We start from the raw sequence: 11,537 nt of genomic DNA on the forward strand, positions 1-11,537 counted from the left end.
ATGGCCGGGGCCGGGGCCGGCGTGTGGGCAGATGTGTTCTCCCAGCTGATGGCGGAGCGGAGGCCCCAGGACATTTGGGTCCTGCACCCCCAGGGCGGCTTGGCTGCAGGGCACCTGGACAGCGATGGGCTCCAGTACCAGCTCAAAGGGCTTTCCAGGTTTGCTGCAGGGGTTGGGAGGCGTCCTGGGCAGTCGGGGGGGGGGCGCTGGCCATGGCCCCAGGCTGGCCTGGCCCTTAAGCATGGTGAGTCTGCCGGAGAGTGGTGGCATCGGCACCGGGCACACGTCAGCCTGGCCTTGTCCCCAGAGGTGGGTGGGCCTGGAGCCTGGGCCGGGATGCTCTGGTTTTGCTAACGGGGGCTCTGGTCAGTGCTGCCCTCGGATGGGTGGGTCCTCTGCTGTTACAAGGAGCCTGTGTGCAGGGATCGCAGCTGCACCTACAGGGGGGCTGCCACCCACAGGGGCCTGCCACCCACAGGGGCTGCCATCCACAAGGGGCCCTGCCACCCACAGGGGCCTGCCACCCACAGGGGCTGCCACCCACAGGGGGCTGCCACCCACAGGGGGCTGCCACCCACAGGGGCCTGCCATCCACAAGGGGCCTGCCATCCACAGGGGCCTGCCACCCACAGGGGGCTGCCACCCACAGGGGGCTGCCACCCACAGGGGCCCTGCCACCCACAGGGGCCTGCCATCCACAAGGGGCCCTGCCATCCACAGGGGCCTGCCACCCACAGGGGCCCTGCCACCCACAGGGAGCTGCCACCCACAGGGAGCTGCCACCCACAGGGGCTGCCACCCACAGGGGCCCTGCCACCCACAGGGGCTGCCACCCACAGGGAGCTGCCACCCACAGGGAGCTGCCACCCACAGGGGGGACTGCCACCCACAGGGGGCCTGCCACCCACAGGGGGGGCTGCCACCCACAGGGAGCTGCCACCCACAGGGGGGGCTGCCATCCACAGGGGGGCCTGCCACCCACAGGGAGCTGCCACCCACAGGGGGGGCTGCCATCCACAGGGGGGCCTGCCACCCACAGGGAGCTGCCACCCACAGGGGGGGCTGCCACCCACAGGGGGGGCTGCCACCCACAGGGGGTTGCCACCCACAGGGGCCCTGCCACCCACAGGGGCTGCCACCCACAGGGGGGGCTGCCACCCACAGGGAGCTGCCACCCACAGGGGCCCTGCCACCCACAGGGCCTGCCACCCACAGGGGCCCTGCCACCCACAGGGGCTGCCACCCACAGGGGGGGCTGCCATCCACAGGGAGCTGCCACCCACAGGGGGGGCTGCCACCCACAGGGGGGGCTGCCACCCACAGGGGCCCTGCCACCCACAGGGGGCTGCCACCCACAGGGGCTGCCACCCACAGGGGGGGCTGCCACCCACAGGGGGGCCTGCCACCCACAGGGGGCTGCCACCCACAGGGGCCCTGCCACCCACAGGGGGGCTGCCACCCACAGGGGGACCCTGCCACCCACAGGGGGCTGCCACCCACAGGGAGCTGCCACCCACAGGGGCCTGCCATCGACAGGGGGGGCTGCCACCCACAGGGGGGCTGCCACCCACAGGGGGGGCTGCCACCCACAGGGGGACCCTGCCACCCACAGGGGGCTGCCACCCACAGGGGCCCTGCCACCCACAGGGGGGGCTGCCACCCACAGGGGGACCTGTCACCCACAGGGGGGCTGCCACCCACAGGGGGACCTGTGTCACACACACGAGGAGCCCTGTGTCACACACACTAGGAGCCCTGTGTCACACACACGAGGAGCCCTGTGTCACACACACGAGGAGCCCTGTGTCACACACACAAGGAGCCCTGTGTCACACACACTAGGAGCCCCGTGTCACACACACAGTAGGAGCCCCGTGTCACACACAGGGGGGCCCGTGTCACACACACAAGGAGCCCCGTGTCACACACACTAGGAGCCCAGTGTCACACACACGAGGAGCCCTGTGTCACACACAGGGGGGCCCGTGTCACACACAGGGGGGCCCGTGTCACACACACAAGGAGCCCCGTGTCACACACACTAGGAGCCCAGTGTCACACACACGAGGAGCCCTGTGTCACACACAGGGGGGCCCGTGTCACACACAGGGGGGCCCGTGTCACACACAGGGGGGCCCGTGTCACACACAGGGGGGCCTGTGTCACACGGGGGGCCCGTGTCACACACAGGGGGGCCTGTGTCACACACAGGGGGGCCCGTGTCACACACAGGGGGGCCTGTGTCACACAGGGGGGCCCGTGTCACACACACTAGGAGCCCTGTGTCACACACAGGGGGGCCCGTGTCACACACAGGTGGAGCCATCACTTCACCAGCCTTAGTGGCCAGCCAGAGGATGGCCCGGCGCCAGCTGTTGAGGCCTGGGCAGGGTGCTTGGCCCAGGAGGGGTGGGGGAGGGGTCTCTCCGCCAGGCTGCTGGGTGGGGAGGGGCCCAGACCACAGCCTGGGGGTCAAGGACCGCTCCATGACCACAGCACTGGTCAGTGCAGAGGAGCCGGCTTCTCAGGCCCTTCGCCCCACTGGCCACTGGGGGCTGCCCGCGGCCGGGCCTGCCAGGCAGACTCTGGGCCAGCCAGGCCCTCTAGGTGCTGCCGGTGCGTCTCTCACGGGCTCAGTGGGCATCTCCAGGTCTGGACCCCCACACAGGGGGCAGGTGAGGGTCTGCCGCTGGCCTCCTCAGGTCCTGTGACGCTGTTGGCAGCACACGACTTCTCTGAGTCCAGGGAAGGTGAGCAGAGGCCCCGCAGCCCTGGAGCTGGCCACTGCCACGTTGCCGGGGCCTGAGCACACGGTCACAGAGGCCTACACCACCACCCCTGCTTCTGGGAGAGGCTCAGTCACCTCAATACCAGAGAAGCCCAGGTCCTTAGCACAAACCGAGCTTGTGTGCTCTGTGAGCTCCTGAGCTTAAAGGGTGTTGTTAAGGTGGGGTAGAGCAGATCCACCACCCAGAAAGTTCCACCGGACAGCCCTGAAGCAGGGCCTATGGGGAACATAGATGCTCTGGAACGTGTAGCCGTGTAAATGCTGCAGGGAGTGGCCACGTGTTTGGGGACCCAGAGCAGCCTGCCCGGCAGGCCCCGTGGGGCAGCCAGCCACCCGGCCCCGGGGCCGCTGCGGCAGCGTGCAGTCTCCCTGTGCTGATCTTCCTCTTACCAGCAGCACCTCCAGCGAAGCTGAGGACAGGGCCGGATATCGCCAGAGGCTGCCCAGGACACCACCACCTAGCCGTTCTCTTCCCTCCCCCGCCCTCCCTCCCTCCCTCTCTTCCTTCCTTCCTTCCTTTTTTCTTTTTCTCTCTTTCTCCTTCTTTCTTTCTTTCTTTCTTTCTTTCTTTCTTTCTTTCTTTCTTTCTTCCTTCCTTCCTTCCTTCCTTCCTTTCTTTCTTTCTTTCTTTCTTTCTTTCTTTCTTTCTTTCTTTCTTTCTTTCTTTCTTTCTTTCTTTCTCTCTCTCTCTCTCTTCCTTCCTTCCTTTCTTTCCTCTTCTATTCCCTCTTTTATTTTGCTTTTTTAATTTCTTTTTCCAATAAATTGCATTTAATCACAAACACATATATAATTCATAAGCTTCAATTTCCTTAGTTATAGCAATTTGTACCAAGTTATTTTCCAAGTGAGATTTGATTACAGACCACAATAAAAATTGCTGTCGGTAGATTACAAGGGTATCACAATGAGTATTACCCAGGATATGATGGTTTTCCTTCTTCATAAAAAGTCTGTGTACAACTACTTAAAGATATTGCAAAAGGATCAAAGAAATGAATTCTTTAAGTACAAAAAGACACCCTTCATGCTAGACTGTGCAAGTCATGTGTTTCTTGGCAGCAATAGTTTTGCTGTTGACCTTGACTTGGTCAGTTTCTCTGCTTTCCAATATCAACTGCCATGAGTCGTAAGGTAAATTATCAGAGAAGCTGCATTGTGAGAGGTTGAGTCTTGGTCTTTATTACATAGTTAGCAGCCTGCAGGCCGCCCACTGTAACAAAGGCCGGCAGCACTCAAATACCCTTCACACAGTTAGGAAACAGGCCAGAGAGGAAAGAAAGAACAGAAGCAATACCAAGTAACCAATTCAGCTCTGACGGAGAGCTGAGTTGGGACGCCATGGTGACTGGAGATGAGCCAGGAGAACGACACAGGACGGGAGCACAGACTCGTGGCGTGGCGCCTTGCTCCTCCCTCCCTCCCTTCTCTCTGGATTCCAGGGCTGAAACTCAGGGACTCGCACTCTCTCAGCTTTCTTGCTTGCAGCTGGGATTTTCTACCACTTGAGCAATGCCTTCAGTCTAGTATTTTGCTGGCTAATTGGAGACTAGTCTGCTCAGTCTGGCTGTCCTGGGTGTCTAGGATGACAGTCTTGAGCTGGGTACTAGGCTTCCAGCTCCTTTCTTGTGGGGTCCTGAATTTGGGGGTTTTGTTTCAATGGACAGCTGGCTCGTTCACCTCAGCAAAGTTCACATGGGCTCACTCTCTGTGTCCACCATGGGTCACCTCTCAGTGCTGTTCTGAGAGGTCCTGAGCGACCTGACTGGCCACATCGCCTCTTCTCTGGACCAGTGGGGAACCTGGGGTCCACAGATCCTTGTGTCCAGGCTGGGCCTGACCCCAGGGCCACCTCTGACACATCTCCTCCTGAGTCACCTAGCAGCGGAAGCCCCAGGATGCAGCAAGCCGCAGGGGACCCGCGTGCCGGGCACCAAACCCATGAGCAGGCCTTTGCTTTCCAGCCTTTGATGCTCTGTGCTGCAGGTGCAGAGATGCAGATCTGCTCTTTGCATGTGCAGACAAGGGACTCAGGGCGGAAAAGTCCATGAACAGCGAGAGCAGGGGCTGGGCCACCTGGGCCCTGGCCCTGGCTGGCTGGCAGACGAGCGTTGAGGTTTGAGGTTTGAGTGTGGGATGTGGGCCGGGGTGGTGAGGCTCCAGGGGCCAGGAGGCCGAGCCCGGCGCCGAGGGGCCCAGCAGTGGGGCCTCCACAGCGGCTCCAGCCCCTCTCCTGTGTTCATGTGTCTGCTTTCTCTCCGCAGGCTCCAGTGTGGCCGTTGCCCGTGGACCTGGGGCTCGGCCCACGTGCACATCCTGTTCTACGTGCGGTGGGATGGCGCCGGGGGCCGGGGGCTGGTGAGGATGTGTGTGCAGGGCCAGCCATGCCAGCTGTGTCCCCCGGACACCCTCAGGGAATGCCAGGTGAGCCCCGGGGACGTCCGGGCCTTCCTGGGCCAACTGGTCCTGTACATTCTACAGAAGTGCTACGGGGACACCCAGGGCCCGGAGCGGCGCCCCGAGGCCTTCCTGGGGGGCTGCTGCGAGGCCTGCGATCTGGGGGTCTGCTTCCTCCAAAGGGGGCCTGTGCCACACAGCTCCTCTGCCTGCACCGAGGGCCAGCAGCTGCTCCCCTCCGGCAGCTGCCACGCGGCCCCGGGCCCCGGGGGTCACGGCCACAGGCCCCTCACCATACCCCTGCTGGTGGTGGGCTTCTCTGAGGACCCCTCCTCCGAGGGCAGTGCTGTCCTCAACGAGGACACCTGCATTGTCATCGTCCCCTTCACCCTCGTGGGTGCCGGCCGTGGCCCTGGCTGCGCCGTCCCCGGCGAGGGCGCCCTCCCGGTCGCTGGTGGTGGCAGGCCGCCGGTGATAGGCCGGGGCTCCATCTACCTGTCCGGGAGCTCTGCGGCCGGGCCCGGAGGCCGAGGGGTCCTGGTGAATGTCAGAGCCCCCATCTTCCATGACCGAAGTTTTCCGGGCAACATGGTGAAGACGTTTGAGCTCAGAGGTTTTCTGTTTGGAGGCCGGGGCTCTGTGCCCAGCTCCGTCGGCGTGGCCAAGGGTCAGGGCCCCATCTCCATCAGCAACGGCCCTGCCGTCGCTGAGACAGCTCTGTCCCCCGGGTTCTACACCATTGGCCTCACGGCCAGTGAGGAGGGCGCCCTCGCCCTCCCCTGGACCTTAGCGGACACCCTCAGAGGCAAGGCCCCCGTCCTGAGCATCGCCAAGGACGCAGCGGAGGAGGATGGCGGCCAGAGCCCCGCCGCGGGAGGCCACCGCCTGCCTCTGGAGAGCAGCCCCGCTGGCCCCGCGGCCCACAGCGAGGAGGGCCTGGTCACTTTCCCCTTCTCCTTCAGCGCCGACGCCGACGACAGGGATTCCTCCAAGGAGAAGGGAAACAGATGGGGCCCGGCCGCTGCAGGCCAGGATGCTGCTCTGGAGAACAGCGCCCGCAGCCTCGTCTCCATTCAAGAGGGGGCCATCAGCGTCCCCTTCTCTGTCTTCAGCCTCTGGCCAGGCAGGGGCTCCGGCCCCTCTGCCAGTGCCCCCCAGTGCGATGGCGCGGTCACCTCCGACCACTACAAGAGAAGGCGGCTGAGGTCCAGGTCTGGCAAGTCCAGCTGCGGTCCCCGCCGGGAGGAAGACTTCCATTCTAGAAGGTCCTCTCGCCGGTCAGGAGCCCAGGCCTCCGAGGACTTCTGGATCTGCGTGTCCCTGACCATCTGTATCTTCTGGCTGATGTGTGTGTACAGACTGAACCTGGGCACTTACCAGCAGTGAGCCCAAGGCCGCCCCCTGCTGTCCATCTGCCCCTCCTGCAGGCCTGCTCGTGGAGCGGCCAGGGAAACCATCCCTCCTTCCGGGCCTCAGCCGCGGGTCCCCCTGTGGTCTCCTTACCATCCCTCCTTCCAGGCCTCAGCCGCGGGTCCCCCTGTGGTCTCCTTACCATCCCTCCTTCCAGGCCTCAGCCGCGGGTCCCCCTGTGGTCTCCTTCACAGGAGTGTGCGGCTCTGAGCTCTTCTCTCTGTGTGTCAAACACCAATAAAGTGAGACAAAATTAATAGCACTGAACCTGAGAGCAGGGAGGGATACTGAGGTGGGCGAGTGTGGCCGCTCGGCACCCCCGGGGCCTTCCAGGACTATAGGACCCTGGGGGGACAGGACACGGGGGGGGCGAAGACATGGGAGGGGGGACATGGGGGAGGACACGGGGGGAGGACACGGGGGGAGGACACGGGGGAGGACACGGGGGGACACGGGGGGAGGACACGGGGGGACACGGAGGAGGATACGGGGGAGGACACGGGGGGAGGACACGGGGGAGGACACGGGGGGAGGACACGGGGGAGGACACGGGGGAGGACACGGGGGGAGGACACGGGGGAGGACACGGGGGAGGACACGGGGGAGGACACGGGGGGAGGACACGGGGGAGGACACGGGGGAGGACACGGGGGAGGACACGGGGGGACACGGGGGAGGACACGGGGGAGGACACGGGGGAGGACACGGGGGAGGACACGGGGGAGGACACGGGGGGAGGACACGGGGGGAGGACACGGGGGAGGACACGGGGGAGGACACGGGGGAGGACACGGGGGAGGACACGGGGGGACACGGGGGAGGACACGGGGGAGGACACGGGGGAGGACACGGGGGGAGGACACGGGGGGACACGGGGAGACACAGTGGGACACAGGGGGACACGGGGGGGGACACGGGGGAGGACACGGGGGGACACGGGGGGACACAGGGGGACACAGGGGGACACGGGGGAGGACACGGGGGGAGGACACGGCGGGGAGGACATGGGGGGTGGACACGGGGGGGAGGACATGGGGGAGACCGCAGTGGGTGGGAAGCCTGGACTCCGGCCGTGCACACCCTCCAAGGCCTAGAAGCTGGCCAGCCTCATCTTTCAAGAAGTTTTTTTTAAAATTATTGTGAAAATACCATACAGAGGGGTTGCAATGCCATGGCAAGACAGTGAGCACACTGCCCATCCAGTATTGCTGCCTCCTCCTTTGTTTCCCCTTCTCACCCCTTCCCACCCCTCCCCCTCCCTCCCCATCCCATCCCTCCCCATCCCATCTCATCCCTCCCCATCCCATCTCATCCCTCCCCATTCCATCCCATCCCTCCCCATCCCATCCCATCCCATCTCATCCCTCCCATCCCTCCTCATCCCATCCCATCCCTCCCCATCCCATCCCTCCCCATCCCATCCCATCCCTCCCCATCCCTCCCCATCCCATCCCTCCCCATCCCATCCCATCCCTCCCCCTCCCTCCCCATCCCATCCCATCCCTCCCCATCCCATCCCTCCCCATCCCATTCCATCCCTCCCCCTCCCTCCCCATCCCTCCCCATCCCATCCCATCCCTCCCCATCCCATCCCATCCCTCCCCCTCCCTCCCCATCCCATCCCTCCCCATCCCATCCCTCCCCATCCCATCCCATCCCATCTCATCCCTCCCATCCCTCCTCATCCCATCCCATCCCTCCCCATCCCTCCCCATCCCATCCCATCCCATCCCATCTCATCCCTCCCCATCCCATCCCTCCCCATCCCTCCCCATCCCATCCCATCCCATCCCATCTCATCCCTCCCATCCCTCCTCATCCCATCCCATCCCATCCCATCCCTCCCCATCCCTCCCCATCCCATCCCATCCCTCCCCATCCCATCCCATCCCATCTCATCCCTCCCATCCCTCCTCATCCCATCCCATCCCTCCCCATCCCTCCCCATCCCATCCCATCCCTCCCCATCCCTCCCCATCCCATCCCTCCCCATCCCATTCCTCCCCATCCCTCCCCATCCCATCCCTCCCCATCCCATCCCATCCCTCCCCATCCCTCCCCATCCCATCTCATCCCTCCCCATCCCATCCCTCCCCATCCCATCCCATCCCATCCCTCCCCATCTCTCCCCATCCCATCCCTCCCCATCCCATCCCTCCCCATCCCATCCCATCCCTCCCCATCCCTCCACATCCCATCTCATCCCTCCCCATCCCTCCCCATCCCATCCCCATCCCTCCCCATCCCATCCCTCCCCATCCCATCCCTCCCCATCCCATCCCATCCCTCCCCATCCCTCCCCATCCCTCCCCATCCCTCCCCATCCCATCTCATCCCTCCCCATCCCATCCCTCCCCATCCCATCCCTCCCCATCCCTCCCCATCCCTCCCCATCCCATCTCATCCCTCCCCATCCCATCCCATCCCATCCCATCCCTCCCCATCCCATCCCTCCCCATCCCATCCCATCTCATCCCATTCCATGTCATCCCATCCCATCCCATCCCTCCCCATCCCTCCCCATCCCATCCCATCCCATCCCTCCCCATCCCATCCCATTCCATCCCATCCCTCCCCATCCCTCCCCATCCCATCCCATCCCTCCCCATCACTCCCCATCCCATCCCTCCCCATCCCTCCCCATCCCATCCCTCCCCATCCCATCCCTCCCCATCCCATCCCATCCCATCCCTCCCCATCCCATCCCATCCCTCCCCATCCCATCCCATCCCTCCCCATCCCATCCCATCCCTCCCCATCCCTCCCCATCCCTATCCATCCCTCCCCATCCCATCCCATCTCATCCCATCCCTCCCCATCCCATCCCTCCCCATCCCATCCCATCCCATCCCTCCCCATCCCTCCCCATCCCTCCCCATCCCATCCCATCCCATCCCTCCCCATCCTTCCTCATCCCATCCCTCCCCATCCCATCCCATCCATCCCTTCCCATCCCTCCCCATCCCTCCCCATCCCTTCCCAGCCCATCCCCCCCCCCCCCCCCCGCCACAAAACTTTTTGTTTTCTTATGGAGCTGGAGATAAATCCAGGCCTTGCTCAAGTTTAGGGCTCAGCCATAACCCGGCCCAACCTGTGCACCTCAGCCCTGGGATGCTGGCCCTGAGGATTGTCCCCATTTCCACAGGTCTTCATGAAAAGCATTTTGGGGTGTCTCATAAAAAGAAGGGTGTCACAGGTGAAGTTTTTTTCCCCCCTCCGTTCATGGGGCCTGAACTCTGGGCCTGGGCGCTGTCCCTCAGCTCTTCAGCTCAAGGTTAGTGCTCTACCACTTGAGCCACAGCGCCACTTCCGGCTTTTTTCTTTTTGCTTATGTGGTGCTGAGGAATCCAACCCAGGGCCTCAGGCATGCAAGGCAAGCACTCTACCACTGAGCCACCTTCCCAACCCCACAGGTGAAGTTTCAACAAGAACTTATTTTAGTTTAGTTGAAGGAGAAACATTTCCTGCCACCATACAGAACTTGGGAGACTCTGGGCTGAGAAGGTGGCTCAGTGATTGTCTCTCCATCCCCCATCCATCCTGATCTCTGTGCAGTGATCGTCTCTCTACCCTCCCACACATCCTGATCTCTGTGCAGTGATCGTCTCTCCACCCTCCATCCATCCTGATCTCTGTGCAGTGATCGTCTCTCCATCCTCCATCCATCCTGATCTCTGTGCAGTGATCGTCTCTCCATCCTCCATCCATCCTGATCTCTGTGCAGTGATCATCTCTCCATCCTCCATCCATCCTGATCTCTGTGCAGTGATCGTCTCTCCACCCTCCATCCATCCTGATCTCTGTGGAGTGATCATCTCTCCACCCTACCACACATCCTGATCTCTGTGCAGTGATCGTCTCTCCATCCTCCATCCATCCTGATCTCTGTGCAGTGATCGTCTCTCCACCCTCCCACACATCCTGATCTCTGTGCAGTGATCGTCTCTCCACCCTCCCACACATCCTGATCTCTGTGCAGTGATCGTCTCTCCACCCTCCATCCATCCTGATCTCTGTGCAGTGATCGTCTCTCCATCCTCCATCCATCCTGATCTCTGTGCAGTGATCGTCTCTCCATCCTCCATCCATCCTGATCTCTGTGCAGTGATCATCTCTCCATCCTCCATCCATCCTGATCTCTGTGCAGTGATCGTCTCTCCACCCTCCATCCATCCTGATCTCTGTGCAGTGATCGTCTCTCCATCCTCCATTCATCCTGATCTCTGTGCAGTGATCATCTCTCCATCCTCCATCCATCCTGATCTCTGTGCAGTGATCGTCTCTCCACCCTCCATCCATCCTGATCTCTGTGGAGTGATCATCTCTCCACCCTACCACACATCCTGATCTCTGTACAGTGATCGTCTCTCCATCCTCCATCCATCCTGATCTCTGTGCAGTGATTGTCTCTCCATCCTCCATCCATCCTGATCTCTGTGCAGTGATCATCTCTCCACCTCCCACACATCCTGATCTCTGTGCAGTGATTGTCTCTCCATCCTCCCTCCATCCTGATCTCTGTGCAGTGATCGTCTCTCCACCCTCCATCCATCCTGATCTCTGTGCAGTGATCGTCTCTCCATCCTCCATCCATCCTGATCTCTGTGCAGTGATTATCTCTCCATCCCCCATCCATCCTGATCTCTGTGCAGTGATCGTCTCTCCACCCTCCCACACATCCTGATCTCTGTGCAGTGATCGTCTCTCCACCCTCCCACACATCCTGATCTCTGTGCAGTGATTTTCTCTCCATCCTCCATCCATCCTGATCTCTGTGCAGTGATCGTCTCTCCACCCTCCATCCATCCTGATCTCTGTGCAGTGATTGTCTCTCCATCCTCCCACACATCCTGATCTCTGTGCAGTGATCGTCTCTCCATCCTCCATCCATCCTGATCTCTGTGCAGTGATTGTCTCTCCACCCTCCATCCATCCTGATCTC

General features: G+C 62.4%; 1 protein-coding gene across 1 annotated transcript; it reads left to right on the forward strand.

The window, feature by feature from the left end:
• Positions 1-6,571, forward strand: Rtp5 (receptor transporter protein 5 (putative)). Its single transcript, XM_042699681.1, has 2 exons — positions 1-158; positions 5,053-6,571. Exons 1-2 carry the CDS (start codon positions 1-3, stop codon positions 6,569-6,571), a joined length of 1,677 nt encoding a protein of 558 aa, XP_042555615.1.
• The last annotated feature ends 4,966 nt before the right edge of the window (positions 6,572-11,537 follow it).

This window comes from Dipodomys spectabilis, unplaced genomic scaffold, assembly GCF_019054845.1.
Source record: "Dipodomys spectabilis isolate Male_0828 unplaced genomic scaffold, ASM1905484v1 ptg000261l, whole genome shotgun sequence".
NCBI classification, from domain to species: Eukaryota; Metazoa; Chordata; class Mammalia; order Rodentia; family Heteromyidae; genus Dipodomys; species Dipodomys spectabilis.